The sequence below is a fragment of the Lissotriton vulgaris genome, chromosome 1_1, assembly GCF_964263255.1.
Source record: "Lissotriton vulgaris chromosome 1_1, aLisVul1.2, whole genome shotgun sequence".
Lineage (NCBI taxonomy): Eukaryota > Metazoa > Chordata > Amphibia > Caudata > Salamandridae > Lissotriton > Lissotriton vulgaris.
Genome location: NC_141685.1, coordinates 1,731,367,609 through 1,731,384,746, shown reverse-complemented (window position 1 = coordinate 1,731,384,746; position 17,138 = coordinate 1,731,367,609). Strand labels below are relative to the sequence as shown.

The 17,138-nt window shown below is 43.5% G+C and overlaps 1 protein-coding gene across 1 annotated transcript in view; it reads left to right on the top strand.

The window, feature by feature from the left end:
• The window catches only part of USP6NL (USP6 N-terminal like), a 927,917-nt gene that overhangs the window by 316,733 nt on the left and 594,046 nt on the right, over positions 1-17,138 (top strand). The window contains exon 2 of the mRNA XM_086918996.1: positions 15,318-15,391. Coding sequence (XP_086775122.1) covers positions 15,318-15,391 — 74 coding nt within the window. The remainder of the gene's footprint in view (positions 1-15,317; positions 15,392-17,138) is intronic.

Here is a 17,138-nt window from a genome sequence, read left to right as displayed (position 1 = left end):
ACATTGAAAACATGTTGAAGATTCACAATTCTGTATTTCTAGAAAATTCTTAGTTTGGCTTCTAAATGTGGCTAGAAGATTAAGCTAATGAGACGTTTCATACATGCTGATCTTAGAAATTCTACAAGTAATAGTAACGTTTTCAGGATTTTGTTGCTTCCAAACAGTGGTGTAGCAAAAGACCTCAATTGTAAACATTTGTCTTTAATATTTCAATACTTGACAATTCTGTCAACAACCTTGCCCCCACATCCGAGCAATTTATGGAGGGTCATAGAGGCTTAAAATAATCTTTTGCATCCTTCTCATGTCGCACATTGTTTTACCTAAATTATTTTTCTATGCAGTCTTTTAGGTTATTCCTTTATGGTACCCAACATCAAGGACTATTGAAGCTTAACTTATGGCACAGCTGCTTTAGGGTTTTCCTCTCCATCATCTTGAGTCTCCTATGAAAATGGACATCCTCCTTGAACTGACAAATGGAACCTGGGGTTCCACTCTGAGCAGCAGACTGAAGAATAGCACTGACTTTTTAAGTGTAACCCAGGGACACTTTTTCTGTGATTTTCTTCAATGCTCCTGATCCTTTCAACTTCTGCTCTTGGTAACACCCAAGTTCAACCTCGCTTGCTGTCTCGTTACACCATTCTCTTAATATTCTAAACAACTCAACCACTCAGATCACTCAGCTCACAAGCTTCATGTTCTAAACCATTTCAACTTCTATAACACTCGAATACAAAAGACTTCCCATCACATACATTTAAATGTGCTCTAGATTGCTGTATAATATTGGATTCCCGTCATCTAGACATTCCTATTTGAGTAATTTTTAATGCTCTTAGAACTGCTGTCCCTCTGCAGTTTCCATGGCATGCCCTGGGGGGCACAAATTAGCACGGTATTCACATTCAATGTTCGCCATACTTTTACATCTGCAAGTGTTTCTAATAAATAACTATCAAATTGTTATGTCAAAATTTTCCTTCGCAGCACTGTTTTGAAAAATCTTAATATTAAATCAGCCTACAGAATCTGAAATGTATTTTTTTTTCTCTTTAAGTAGGAAACTATAAAAAGCACAGCTTCAGCTAGTTCTTTATACAAATGTTTAGTCTAATGGTCCGGCTTTGATATCTTGCATCTGGGGGCTACTTTTTAACATTTGTTCCTCAAGCTGTGCCAAGCATACATATTTAGATGTCCTTTACTTTTTTACTGCTAAAGCACATTTTCCAAACCTTGTTATTGCCATATACAGTTTTATTTCCTTGATAGTTGATACATCAGTTTTCTGATAAGTCGATTTTTAAATGGGGAACATTTTATCTCTTTGCCACAAATAGTACAAAAAAAGAACATAAAAATGTGAACAAGTATCGGCAGCTCGGGGACCAGTCTGTTGCACTACTAGAAGTGTTCTTATTATTTGTGGTTTAAGCACCTGTTGCCCACCTCTGATGACCAGTTACCAATTGGCCATTAGTTAAATACATTTGAACGCAATCCAGAAACAACAAAACAGAGTACGCATGTAAAATTGGTACATAGTACATCAAAAGGAAATGAAAAAAGTATTTTATTTGATTCTATGACTATTTAATTTCTTCTTCACCCGATCTAGATAAATGCAAACAAGATTTTATGCCATTACTGAGAGAAATGATATCGAACACAGCACCACATGGATGGATGCCGTTTCTTTCAATTAGGCCATAACATCTTGTTTGTTTGCCAACCGGCAGTTGCCAGACTTTTCGAGCTTACTGTGGCTATAAGAACCTTCATGGAATATTGCTGTGTCTTTTGTTACGACATGTCTGCTTTAAACATTGTGTCCGGCTGGACACGGGATTTTGCACTGAGTATGCAGTTACCAGGCGAAAATGCAGCCAATGCGTTATCTATATCTGGTGAGGAAGAAATTGATTAAAGACCTGGGTAAGAATGGAGAAAGCAGTAAAAAGGAGGCAGAAATCGGAGCAAGCACTCAAAAAATGGGAGAGAGGATTGAGAAAGCAGTAAAAAAAAAATAAACTAGGCAAAAGCAGGTGAAAGCACTCAGTAGAAAAATGAGGGAGAGGAAGGAGAAAGAAGTAATAAAGCAACCAAAAGCAGGAGGAAGCACGCAGAACAACAGGGGAGAGGACGGGGAAAGCAGTAAAAAAACTAGGCAAAAGCAATCAGAAAAATTGGGGAAAGGAAGGCTAAAGCAGTAAAAACAAAGCAAAAGCAGAAGAAAACACTCAAAAAATGGGGGGTAGGAAGGAGATAGCCGTAAAAAATGAGGTGGAAGCAGATGAAAGCAGTAAAAAAAGAAATGAGGCAAACGCAGGAGAAAGCACTCAGAAAAATGCAGGAAAGAAATAAACAGTAATAAAACAGGGAAAAGCAGGTGAAAGCACCAAGAACAAGCATTGGCATAGCAAAGAGGTCTCGCTTTTGGGACATTATAAGTGTTTAGCCATGCAACAGTTGATGTTGCACCAAGTATTTTGTGCTGCAGAATTAAATACTTATAAGGTCCCAAAGGCGAGACCTATTGGCTAAGCCAATGCTTTTTTTTTATAAACTTTTTCCTCAGCAGGTGAAGAGCGGGAAGAAAAATCGATGTAGATTTATTTGTTTATGTTGGTAATATGGAACTAAAATGACCCACATTTAGGCTGATGTAATATAGATTTATGATATTTACTTCTGATGAAGTAATCGGAGATACCATGGTGTGCTGGGCACAATAAATAACGGCCCTCTCGAGTGCTCTGCATGTGACCAGCAGTCGTATCTGTTTACATTGCAGGGAGCTGCCCTTTTGCCGTTAATTACACAGCAGTTGCTTTGCAGGCCCCCTGCTCTGTAATCATGTGGGCCTCACGCAGCGTGGTCTGGCCTTCTTAAAACGAAGGGCTTCAGGCGGAATAAAGTGAAGGCTGTAAAGCTAGTTACATGTCTCTCAGCTTGTCCGAGATTGGCCAGTGGTGCAGGAGATCTAAGGGGGTAAATATACAGCTCTTGAGTACAGGCGACAAAGCATGCACTTTTAATATGGCACAGGAGCATTTCAAACACAAACAAATTACTACAACGTTGTTATGCAGTTACCAGAAAGGACAAAGCAACCAGGATAGTGTGGCATTGATTTCAGAATTTTGAGGCAGAGAAAATTAAACGTGCTGCACAGGATCATAGCATCAAATCTGCCTTCTAGAGAAAGCACACCATACAAATGTATTTTTAGAATTCATTTTTATGTGCCCTTATTGTTCAGTTATGATTTAACAAGCATTGGCTGCGCTTGAGCGGCCGCTAGACGAGATATGTGGTGGGGGGGGGGGGAGCGGGAGTTATGTGAGCGCGCAGCCAATACTTGAAAACAAATAAGAGGCGAGTGGTGCGTGCGTGCAATGTTGAGTGGTGCACGGGCGCGATGTCCCCTCCGCTCGTGCATGGGTGCGTAACCGCACGCCTCATGCCAGCAAAAAGCATGTGGTAGGACTTTTCAAATCCCACTACTAAATGTCTCGCAGAGCACCGCATGCACTGGCTCAGGCGAGACCTAAAAACGGGGATAACAAAGGGGAAAGCAGTAAAAAGCAATAAAAAAGTAGGCAAAAGCACCCAGAAAAATCGGAGGGTAAAGGAAGGCTAAAGAAGTAAAAAATAAAATAAATAAATAAATAAATAAAAAAGAGACAAAAGCTGGATCAAAAAGTGAGATAAACGTGGTGGAGGCTCAGCGATGCAGTAGCACTGGAGAACTAGGCCTGGTTTGCAAGTTAGCTGATTCACAAAAGAACTCCATGTGGCTCAAATAGTTCTTTTTGCAACCAGACTTTCTTATTGCTATTTTTTGGTAATTTGTCATCATTTTGCTGAAGGGAAGGATCTCGGGAGAAAAGCAGAATTGGTTATGGAAACTTATGTTTTTATGCTGCCTTACGTCCAAGCAGTGCAAGCGCACCTACTGGAAACTTTAACAGGCCTTGGTAAACTTGTGTTCAATGTACATAGGTCATGGCCAACCGTAGATCTCTACCAATCATCCTTCACCAATGATATCTGCTATTGCCTGCCCTGTTTCCTCAAATCCAGTCCTGCGGATACCCCCTTTACCTATCCTCCTGTCTAGACGAGTAAGGCCAGCTACCAATAATGTCCTGACAGTCTAACTGGTAGCATACTTGCATTCTTGATAAAAGCAAGTCATCAGAGTCTCCTTTTTCATTTCCTGGTACTGTATAAGTACCAATCAACAGTTCCATGATAAGAAGCTGATGGGCATAGTGGTGCGTCTCTCAATCGACGATGCATAGTCGATTGGTACTTATAAGGAGACTGTTTTTCAACCTATTTGCGATTCCTGGAGAACGGCCCTGTATAGTATTCATTTGAAATTCTTGGAATCATCGAGTTTCCCTCATTTGTACTTTTAAAGACTTTCTTCTTTCCAGTAGGGCTACGATCGCTTTTCTTGTGTGACGCTCATTTGGCATCCAAGTACGGATACACACTACACTTCGGTCCGGTTATTGGAAACCTTTTTCATCCTATTAGCCCTGACAAAGTTCCTGTGGCACGGGGGAACGAAACGCGTTGGCTGTGTGCCGTTGTTGTTTTCCAAAGAAACTCAATAAAAAGAACGTTCAAAGAACTCACCTCTTTTTTTACTTTTTATGTAGTGCACCTTCCTTTTGTCCTTAATTCTTACTGTAAATTGACATCTCTCAGCAGCAGTTGCTGGAAGTTGTTGCACTCCAAGTAGTAATTCTGAAACTAAAAGAGTGAATGTGCTTGACCTTGGTCTGCTGCTGTGTTCTTACGTTGTCTTGAATAAATTAACGTGTTTAGAACATAAGTGTCAAAGGTATTTTAGAAAGATGTTTTTCTGAAGGCCTAATGTTTGGCCATTATACTTTTCCTTCCACCAAAAGAGCTGAACTTCCCAGCATATAAGTGATTTTAAGCTGCAGTGTGTTTGGGTGATGATGAATATGTTTTGGGTAAATTAATGCAGAGGGGGAAGGTCAAGGGAAGTGATCAAGTGCAACACTGAACACTGGGCCCCATTTCTGACCAATCTCCCAATCTCCCACGGTCCTAGTCCCTTTCAACAATAGTGTCTATATTTAAGAAAGGTAATAGGTCGGATCCAAAATACTATCTCCCCATATCCCTGATCAATTCCTCATTTCCCTGATCAATTCCTCGGTAACGATCATTGGTCTGGTTATTATCCGCAGGATTAGGGATAGGAAATGAGTTCACAGTGTATTGCACCCTAGCCAGTACGGTTTTTGAGAGCGGCTGGGTACACTGGAGCAGTTTCTCAATCTCCACTTAAGTGTGGGGAAAAAGACTCATATATCGAGTTTGCATGGATTTATCAACTGCTCTTGATAGTGTGAACCAAAACAAATTATGGAGGCTTGCTGAATTCGGGGCTGGATGCTGCGCTGGTTCACCGTTTCTATTCCTTAAATGAGAATTTGGGGGCGACTGTGTGGTTTGGGTCATGGAGGCATTTAGACTTGAACGTGGGGTTTGGCACAGCGGCGTGATGCCACCCTTGCTGTTTATCCTATAAATTACAGACGTCTGTAAAATAGGCAGCTGGCCATTCCCGCCTTATTATATGCCGACAATACGGTTCCTATGGCCCACATCCCGATCACACTCCTTAGACTGGTATTGTTTTCCGTAAAATATAGGACTAGGATTTGACTGTTAATTTCAACAAGTCACACATCATGGCATGTGGTCCTACGAATCACAGTGCACCCTCAGTAGTATGTGAAGGAAGGTGTTTAACTAGCAGACACAGTATCCCTTATTTCGGCATCCTGTTTGATTGCTTGGGGCATTGGGGAGCTCATGTTTCTGGCAGTACCCTCACCGGTAGGACGTAAAGTTTTGACCCCGCTTATTTCTGTTTAGAATTCTCAGTGTGTCCTTACGAGAGATTTCTCAGCATGTCCTTATTGACTGTTTGTGTAGAGATTTAGTGCTACTTGAAATGTCACCCCTTATAGGTCGGAGAGAATCGCATATGTAGGCGACTCCTGAACCAACCTACTGCCAGCTCAAGTTTTATCTGTCATAGCGAGGTAGGTTTGCCCGATTTTCTAGGATCGCATCAAACTGGCACCTATTTTTCTTTGGATATAAGTCTGGGCCAAACCTGAGGTCAGCCTGAATAGAAAGGTTATTACTAATTGCATTCAGCAGGAGTCTATCACTTCCTTGGTTATGTTGCCTCAGGTTTTTAAAGATCTTGGCTGTCCAGAATTATTTTACTCACTCTCGTGTATAACTAACAAAATAAAAGGGTAGTAAAAACACTTTTTCTGGAAACAAGATGCTCCTTAAGAGAAGGACTAAAGGCTATAATGTCACTGTGCACAAAGTAGTAGTAATAGAACAAGTTTATTGGGCCACATGTTCATAAAACATCCAAAATCATACAACATCATAAAACCACAATACATAGACTAAGACTAATACCCAATCCACCCTTAAAATCCCTGCTTGAGGGACAGAAAAAAACGTGCATTTTCCACTGCAACATCTTAAATACAATAAAGCCATCCCCTCCCACCTGGAACTTATCTGATATTTAAAGATTAGGGGTCTTAAAAACTTAATACGAGCAACCTTCTGAAAAGTACAATCCATCAAAAATCCCAAAAATGGAACATTTTGCGTGAAGAGGACATACACACGCACACACTATTTTCATTACGTACCTCTTTACATCTAAAAGGACTACATCAGATAGGGTTACTTTCCAATCTTATTTTCAGAATTTAATTACAAAGCTTAAGGTCTGGCAACTAAAACAAGTAAGGAAATACATCATTCCATCCTAGCGTTGGCAATGTAAACCTTATTGAGGATTTCTCCATTAGGTAGGTGTTAAATTAGTAATAACCGCACAGGACTACAGGAACCAGTTGTGTAACTGACCAGGTTTATTGAAAGAAGTAACAGGAAAAGCGACCTCAGCCACAGCTGTCCTTCTGGCGTTTTCACCTGGGCGCTCGCCTCAGAATATTCACCACCGTGACATTATAAGGTTATGTCACTGGCGGTGAAACCCAATGCGAACCCAGGGGTGGAGACTGGAGGCATAACTCTGGTTCCCCCAGAACGGAATATACCACATATCCCCCTCCTTTACACAACACAAAAACACATAACGCATTAGCCAAAAAAATGAACACTTCAGTACTATTACTTAATGACATACTGCTCCAGATATTTCGGAAGACCGACCACCCTGTGGCTAGCCCTGCAGAAAGAATTAGTTTCTCCTGAACACTCCCTCTCGGGAGGGTCGTCCCTCGTCTGGGATCTACCCCCTCTCCTAAAGCCATTGTCCTCTGTAGGAGTGTGATACCTTACCACCCTCCCAAGTTCCAAATTTTTCCTCCTGTGTTTTAGCAGCGTTCTTAAATATCTTTATAATCTTGGTGGGTTTAGTGAACTCAGACCAGTTTGCTCTGCCCGTCGGCGCTTTGATTTTGACCACATCTCGCACCTTGAATCCCACCTCTTTGACGGTGTGCAACCTATCAAACCTATCCTTCCTGTCTCTCATCGCTTTGCGTCCCTTGTCCTGCCACTCTAGAGTGACCCGTCCACCCTTTGTGCCACTACATCCACCCCGGTACTAGCCTTGTGTTGGGTCTTCTTGCCCGGAGTAGTTCAAATGGTGTGATGCCTGTGTGCTGATGGGGGGGTTAGCCGATAGGCCGCCAGACGTTTCCCTATTTCCTCCTTCCAACTTAACCCACTGGCCCCTGCTAGTTGGATGCCCTCCTTTAGGGTTTTGTTGAAATGCTCAACCATCCCATTGGTCTCAGGGTGGTACAGTGTGCAGCGCTTTTATTTGATCCCATTTTTCTCAAGGAAGTCTCATCTCTGTTGAGCAGAGTTGCACTCCATTGTCGGTCAACAGGCTGCTAGGCAGACCTTTCCTGAGGAATAGCTCTTGCAGGAACTCAATAACAACCTTCGTGATGATCTCTGACACAATCTTCACCTCTGGCCACCTTGAAATAGAGGTCTATGAGCACTAGAATGTAGGGAATACGAAGCTTACCCGTCAAGGGGCCTACAATGTCCAGTGCCACCTCTACCCATGGACCCACCGGGGTGGACTACACTGCATGGGAGGCGTGTGCTGTTTTAAAACCTTGTCACTGGCAGAGCACGGTACACAGTCTCTTATTTTCCTCTCGATTTCGATATCCATGTTGGGCCACCAGTAGTCCGCCCGCATCCTCTGCTTGGTCTTGGTGATCCCCAAGTGTCCTTCGTGGGCCAAATCGACTAAACAGTCTCTTAAGGTCATGGGTGGAATCAATCTGGTGCCCCTGAACAGACAGTCATCAGTGACTGACAATTTGTTCCTAACCATCCAGAAAGGTCGTAGTGCCTCACTCTGTTTGTCTTTGTCTCTCCAAGCATCTTTGATCCTCTCACTCACCTCTCTCAAAAGCACATCAGTTCTCAGGGCTTCCTTCCAGTTTCCTTCTTCAATGGCCCCTTGGGTGACAACACACACCTTCTCCGCTAGCATCTCGTTGTTGTCCTCATCATCCTCCTCGCCTACAACCACTTCTTCCTTCACTTCCCTTATGAGGAGTGAGTGACAGTCGGCTGCCAGGTTCCTTGCTCCCGGTACGTATTCAACGTTGAAGGTGTACTCCTGAAGATTTACGACCCAACGTCTTATCCTGCTCGAAATTGCGTCTAGCCCTTTCTTGTTGAATACTTCGACCAACGGCTTATGGTCTGTTCTCAGATTAAACTTCGTTCCCCACTCGAAATCCTAGAATTTTTGTATTGCCCAATGCACTGCTAGGGCTTCCTTATCCATCAACGAGTAGTTGACCTCAGCCTTTCGAAGGGATCTTGGCGCAAATGCGATAGTTTCCTCTCCTCTCTCACCCACTTGCGTGAAGACCTCTCCCAGTCCCTTTGAACTCGCGTCCGTGTTCAACACCATCTTCCTCTTTGGTATGAACGATCTGAGGCGTGGGGCTTCGGCCAGTGCGTTTTTCACATCTTCAAATTCTTTCTGGCACTCCTCGCTCCATCTGAAAGTCACACCTTTCTTAAGTAACTGGCGTATGGCATAAGTCCTACCGGCAAAGTTCTGCACGAACTTGCTGTTGAACTCCAGCATTCCCATAAATGACTTTATCTCCTCTTTGTTTTTGGGTGGGACAAGATTGATTATGGTGTTTTGAAGTTCAGCTTTAGGGCGAATTCCGTCTGCTGTTACTTTGTGACCCAAGAAATCTATTTCTTTACAGCCAATTCTGCACTTCTCCTTCTTCACCGTGTGGCCCTCCTCTCTGAATCTCCCCAACACTTGCCTCAACCTGATCTCGTGATGTCTGCTATCTTCACCAAAAATCAGCACATCGTCTTGGTAGCACATGACCCCCGGAATGCCTCTAAGTAAGCTGCTCATGATCCTGTGAAATACCGCTGCGGCAGAGACTAGTCAGAACGGCATTCGCTTACACTTGTAAGCTCCCATTGGTGTGATGAACGCCGTGAGTTCTTGCGAGTCATGATGAAGCTTGACCTGATAGTAGGCCGAGGTCAAATCCAGCGTAGAAAATACTTTTGCCCCTCCAACATGCTCATCATCTGCGAGATATTCGGGAGCGGGAACTTGTTGACTATGACCTCTTTGTTTAACGCCTTGAGATCAATGCACAATCGAACAGACCCATCCCCTTTCTTTGCTGCGACGATTGGTGCAAGCCACTCTGTTGCCTCCACTGGTTTGATGACCCCTAAGTTGCACAACTTCTTAAATTCTTCCCTCACGGCCTCTTGAAAAGCTATGGGGAGATATCTAACTTTTGCTACCACAGGCTTCGCATTCTCCCTTAGTTTTATCTTGTGGGAATAATTTTTGAGGCATCCTACTTCCCCTGTAAATACTTCCTTGAATTCTTCCTCTAATACCCCCAGTGTCTCGCCTACCTCTTGCACCAGTATCTGTGGACTTTTATTGGGGTTGAGGTATATACCTAGTTCTTTTTGAGCTTGCCACCCAAGTATGTTGTCCCCGTTTTTAGACACATGCATCTTTACAACCGTCAATCTGTATTTGTAACCTACAGTACCCCAGAAGTTGCCCTCCATAACCTCCCGGCCTTACATCTATTTTATTCAGCATCAACCTCCCTTTCAACACCCTCCCTTTCAACACCCTCTCAAACTGTTCTGCCGATATTATCGTTATCTTGGAACATGAGTCAAACATTGCCTCTATTCCGGTCTCTTCCACCTTTATCGTGTCTTTGGGATTGCAAACTTCACCTTGTATTTGCAGCACAGTTTCATCGCACACCCGTGTGGTACTGTCTTTACCCTGCCTCCTGTAATTGTAATTGCTCCTGCAAAATTGTCTAAAATGTCCCTTCTTTCCACACTTACTGCCTGTCAATCTCAAAGCCGGACAATCCTTGTCACTTGCCATGTGCCCTTGCTTACCGCACCTATAACAGTTTCCTTTGAAACCCCAACTTCCTTTGGTCTCTCTGTTCTTTTTTTTGTTCTTTTACCGCCAACACACTGTCACTATCTGCAGCCACTTCACTCACTTTAACTATGCTCTCACTATCTTGCTTTATTTCACTTACACATTGCATCATGTGCTCTACTTGTTTAGCCACAATGAGCACCTCCCCCAGGGGTGGGTCGTCTTTCATCCACAACTCTTCTCGCACCCGCTCAATTCTGCATGTTAACACAAACTGGTCCCTGATCCTCTCCTCACATGCTTCCCCAAACTTGCAAGTGGCCGCCAGCTTGCGCAATTCTGAGACAAATTCTTCGATGGTTTCTCCTTCTTTTTGCCCTCTTCTGCCAAAGTGGTACCGCTCCATAATGGTGCTAGTCTTGGGAAGGTAATGTAAGTCTAGTTTCTTCAGACTTATCTCGTACTCATTTAACCCCCTCGTTTCATTTGCATTCAACTCTGGAAGATGCTCCAACACTTCCTGTCCTTCCGCTCCCATGTAGTGCATCAACAAAGCAACCTTTCTTTCTAGGCCTAAATTTGGCCCACACACAACAGCATAATTCTGGAAAACCTTTTTCCATTTGTTCCATTTGATGGCTGGCTCCCCTGGGTTGGATAAAAAGAACGGGGGAGGCGTGACATTCTGCATGGCCAACCTTTAGCTGATATGATACCCCCCTTTAAAACAAAATACTGTGAAAATTCCCCCTAGTTAATATGTTCCCCTTGATGAATAGTGCACTTAAATCAACCAGGTTTCTATCCTGAGGAAGCTAACAAAGGTGGATGACGGACAATCACAAACTATCCTGGGCCCCCCTACAAGGAATAAAACAGTTCAGCAAATGTTGTGTTAACGTTGATCTTTTCTCCCTGGAGCCAACTAGATGGCGCTGTACTGCGAGGCAAATTAGGCCAGTCTGTGTCTTTTCCTCACTGAAATCGTTGTTTCCGCTCTTTCTCCTCAGCCCCCTTACACCCAGGACGACAGGAAACACCAGCAGACCCTCAGGCGGCGTCTCCAGCTTCCCCGGGTTGCCTCTTACAGGGTGACCGAATCCTCTCACCTTCCTCCGCCGCACAACACGCTCTGGAGCCGCACAAATGCGATTCCACACGCTGGCTCCAAAAGCAAAGCTTTGCTCTGGCTCCTGTCAGGCACCCTGGAAACTGCCCAAAATTGTTCTGCTCCGGTGCCTTCCAGAGCCACACCGTCTCTCCCTCTCACAGACACGGCGTCCGGATGTCAGCACCAAAAGTGTTTACTCCTCGCTCGTGCACCACGCCTGGCAGCGCCAGAGCCAGCGCCTCTACCTCCTACTGCGCAACGGCAAGGTCCTCCTCCCAATCAGAGCACCATCGTCCACACCAACTCCGCCAGACACCACAAGAGTCCACATCACCAGGCGCTCGCCCGCTTGTACTCGCGTCGAGGCAAAGGCGAAGACTGCCCGAGTCGAGATCCCGATCTGTGCTGCTACTACGTCTCCTCACCCGGGTGTCCGTCCCAAGGTCTGTTCCTGTCAAAGTACCGGCACGCCCAGTCCAAACCTCCCTGAGGCCAGCAGCGAGGGTTCCGTGTTCAGGTGATGGTGTCCCCCCTACAGGTAGGAGGTTTTTTTTTTCTTCTTTATTTACCGACCCCAACTGTGCCTGCAAAAGTAGAGTCTCCACAAGACCTGTGGGTCACCAAATGCTGTGGGGTAGGTGAGCCCCTTCCCGTTTCTTTGCCACCGGTTCTGCTCAGGGTGTTGCTTCAGAAGGTTAACGCCACCATCTCAGCCTCGTGGGCTACCTCCCAGCGTGTTGAGGTCACTCCTCACTTTTCTCCTTGCCGATGTCCCGTCCTTGTCGCCAGTGTTAAATTAGTAATAACCGCACACGACTACAGGAACCAGTTGTGTAACTGACCAGGTTTATTGAAAGAAGTAACAGGAAAAGCGACCTCAGCCACAGCTGTCCTCCTGGCGTTTTCACCTGGGCGCTCGCCTCAGAATCTTCACCACCGTGACATTCTAAGGTTATGTCGCTGGCGGTGAAACCCAATGCGAACCCTGGGGTAGAGATGGGAGGCATAACTCGGGTTCCCCCCAGAACGGAAGATACCACAGTAGGTCATATCCTGCATATAACCCATTTTCTGGATCAACTTTATCAAAGCCTGTTTACGGAGGATAGGAGGCCATCTTTCAAACGTGACACACTCTGCAGACAAGGATTTTTTCTTAGCATAATTTATAGATTGTTAGAACACCTTCATCCTGTCCTACCTTATTTAAAAACGTGAGCATGTGGCAATTAGCCAGTATGCACCAAGGAACCAAATTCAATTCTCTCATGATACCCTGTACCGTTGTGCCCTGGAGCAATCTTAATAAGCCCTTATGGACTGAACTTTCTTTCAAGTCCAAATTAAAACAATTGTCGAGCACAAGAATTTCAGCTCCATACTGGACAAGAGGTGGATTTTTCCCTTTGTAGGCTTTCATAAAGGGAGCTAAAGACAGGCCCCCAGACACTTGGTTGAACTTACCATTGGATTGTACCAGAGATCTAGTCCTTATACTCCTCATATGGGCGTCCCACTGTAGATTCCTAGTAAATGTGAGTCCCAAATATTTGTAAGAATCTACCACTTAAGACCCATTTGAACTAAGAAGTCCCTTTCCCAAACACCATTATTTTTTACTTCATATTTAGCTTCAGAGAATTACTTTTACTATAAACAGCTAGAGAATCCAATTTCCTATGTAAACCCAGAGGGGTATAATCTAGCAAAACTAAATCATCTGCATACAGCAAGCATGGGATGTGCACAGTCCCACTTTTGAGAGAAAGATCTGCATAATTTTAAGAGTAGATCTGCCAGAAAAGACTAAATAAATTTGGGGCCAAGATGGGTGGCTAAGATGTTTGCAGTTGTTGAGCAGTGAAGAGGTCTCTTTATCGAGTTGCATCCTTCTGTCGCTAGTTGTCTACACTAGAAAAAGTATGCATAATTTCCTTCCAAATAGGCCCTTCTTTTGCTCTGTGGTAACAACGATGTTGACTGATTTATTGGAATTTTGATGAATTATTGTATGTGTTCTAATTCAGTGTGTTTTATTTAGCTTTTATGTTTACCTCTGGTATTGCTAAAAAGGAAGTTTGATTGATCAGGTCACGGGATGTTGTATATTTTGTTTCCGAGATATTTTGGGATTTATTGGGTATTAGTGGTGACCTGATGCTTGTCTGAGTTCTGAAGGAAAGTGGTAGTCTGCTTTCTTTTAGACTCAATAGAAGGCAATGTAGGGTAAGCTCTTTGAGTCACATGCCTGATTCTGAGATGGAATCTAAGAATAATTGCAGTGATATAGACTATTGGATTAGTGTGATTTAATGTTTTAGCAGGCTGTCATAGAAAGTGGGTGCAGACATTTGCAATAGTTCATGCTTTCACTGGACCATCCACTCATGTGAAGAAGGGGTAGCTTATTTGAAGGACGTCAGGGAAGCGATCCGATGTGCTGAGCACAGATTTTGAGAGTGGTGGGGGTGAATTTGTTTTTCCAGGGTGGGGCTTGAAATACAAGACTTCACAAGGCATTCGGTCTGCCCTTTCACATCCTCCCCTGGCTGAAAGCTGCACATTGTAAGGCAGGCGCTGTGAGTGGGACAGAAGCAAAAAGGCTGTTTCCAAGGACATATTTTAACCGATGCAGAAGTAAATCATCCATATGTGCTCTGTAGAACGTTCACAGTTTGACGAATCCTTACATCACGGCAAAACAAGATGTACATATCTCAAGTGAAACTTGCATAAATACATATTTACATAATACCATGTAAATTCTTGATCTGAAAGCTTGTAAGGGATAACCCACTCACCCAACTCCCTTCCTGGACTTTTTTTTAACTGTTTTTATTAAATTAAAGGAAGCGTTCGGCATCGCTTACAATTATTCATTGGTTGCAGCAGTTACACACATTTCCGAGTCGAGCAATTACATATTATATGATGGTGCACAGGGTAGGATATGCGGCTCACTTATCAAACATATCAAGACGATAACGGTTCGTCTAGGGCGGGGACAATTGGGGGTTCACAAATATTGCCACGGTAAGCGTTCCACTTAGTCCAGATTGCTATCCATGTTCGGAGGCAGCCACTTGCTACATATACTGTCTTCTCCTGTACCTACACCAGTCCATATCGGCCTTCCAGGCACCCAGCGTTGCTGGTACCGCTGCTCCTTCTCCTCAACTCTTAACCCCTCTCCTCTGCCATGGCTGTTCCCCCCCCCCCCCCTTCCCCCCCTCTGCCTGACCCTACTAGTTAACATCCAGGACAGTTGTTAGTTTGATATAATTCTTCGGAGCGAAGTGAGTTGATTTAGCCTTAACACAGTTCAAATGTAACTTAACATTGTTTGGCTGCATTGTTTTTGTATTGTGTGACAGTTAATTGAATATATTCTGTTTCTATGACACTGGTATTTCCCTACTTATGAGAAATGTGAACTATGTCAAGCATTACAGAGGCTCTGCCTCCTCAGCATCCCTCGCCGGTGGCCCCCCTTCCTCAGGCTGAATGTATTCCAGTCCAGGGGTCTGCGAAGGGCTAAATCCGTATTTGGTAGTTGGGTAAAACTGAGTTGACAGTGGGATACTTGGCAGATTGTAACTCATTTGAAACTATAATAAGAGTTTTCAGAATCATTGTTTGCATATTTGTTTCATTAAAATCAAAACGCGGATTAACATCCCCAACTTTTATTCACAGATTCAGACCCAGAACAGGATGCGGCGATCCGAGCTGCCCAGGAACGAGCTGAAATAGTAGCCAAGTATGATAAAGTAAGTGCCTCTCTTGGTTGTATCTTCGCCATACCCGACAACCTGATCCAAACCTCACACTGTCTTGACCCAGAAGTTTGTATTTTTGTCACGTTTCATTTTACAAATAATTATTTAATAGTTATTTAGTGCGAAGTCTGATAACATTATTTTATTCTGTAGATTATTTTTCATTCTGTAGATTATTTTTCAAAGTCTTCTGTTGATTTTGGTTTAGAATCTGGTAACGCATTTTTTTTTACTACGCCTCAGTTATGTGTAAAATGTTGCTCTGCATGGAGCTCAGATTAGGAGATGTGTAACTTTTTGCAAAAGTATCACCTTCGCTATCAGAGTAATGAGGAAAATAGGATTTCTGACCATTGGGCGCAGGGTTGTTTGTCGCCTTTCAAGAGAAGACCAGTTATGAAGCAATCCGCAGCTACTGAGCCGTATCCATGGTAGGCCGATAGTTGAACACTCAAGCCCCATGGCCTCTCTTATTCATACTCTTCAGCTGGATAACAGGTTATTCCCTTTGTATATTTGACTCTCCACAGTAGCCCGGTGTAGCAGTAAAGGCCCACTTGAGGGATGAATCATATGAAACTCAGACACCGTGATCTCACTCATTATATGCAGTAGCCAATCAGAGCCATTTCTTTTAAACGGCAAGACTTTTTGTACGCCGCCATAGTAAATATAAAGCACTAAGGGCCATATTTAGGTAACCCATTTGCGATTGCAAATGCTGAAATTCTCAGAATTTCAGCATTTGCAATCGAAATTAGGGCAGTGTGCTATGTAGCACACAAAAACCCACATGCAAAATGAGGAATCGCATAATTTGCGATTCCTTATTTTGCAATTGCATTTAAGGAATCGCAAATTGCGATTCCTTAAATGCATTGTAGGAAGCACCCAAGTTGTGCGAATTGTGGCTTAAGGAATCGTAAAATACCACCAACTTCAGGTTGGTGGTAAATTCCGATTCCTTTGAAAAATTCACTTTTTGGCATTTTTCAAAGTGCCATGTGGGTCACATACATGCCCTTAGGGCATTTATGTGGGCCACATGTGCACACATGTTAATTTCAAGGGTGCAACAGGGTGTCCTATTGACACCCTTGCAACCCTGAAATTGCATTCTCAATTTGCGATTCTCTAATTGAGAATCGCAAATTGAGAATGTCTTCCAATTCATTCCTATGGGACGTCTAGCCCATAGGAATGAATGAGAAGGTATTCCTTATTTGCGAATCTCTATTTGCGATTAGAAAATAAGGAATAATTGGGATTCGCAAAAAAAAGTGCTATTCTACCTACATTTCGTTTTGCGATTCTCTAATTGCGATTCTCAAAAAATCGCAATTTGAGAATCGCAAAACAAAAATTACCTACATATGCCCCCATATATATTAAACCAACACTAAACAAAAGGCTCTAGTCATCAAACTGGGGCCTGCCTACCACTCAAACGGTTCTTAGGCAACACGTCGCTACAGTGGAAATGATACTGGGGCTTACGGGCAATTTTATCCTATGGGTGAAAGTTGGGAATCGTGGTTACTGTCGGAAAACTTCAGGTGGGAGTTCTCTTACTATATGTTTGTTTACAGTTCAGAGTCAATTTAATATGCCGAACTTCGTATTAGGATATATCAAGGAAGGGTCTGTTACCTCTGCGGTTTGTTTTAGATTCTCATGTGGACTGGTTGCCAGCTTGGAAAACCCAATGAGTTTGAGTGAGACAGCTGAGAATGTTGAT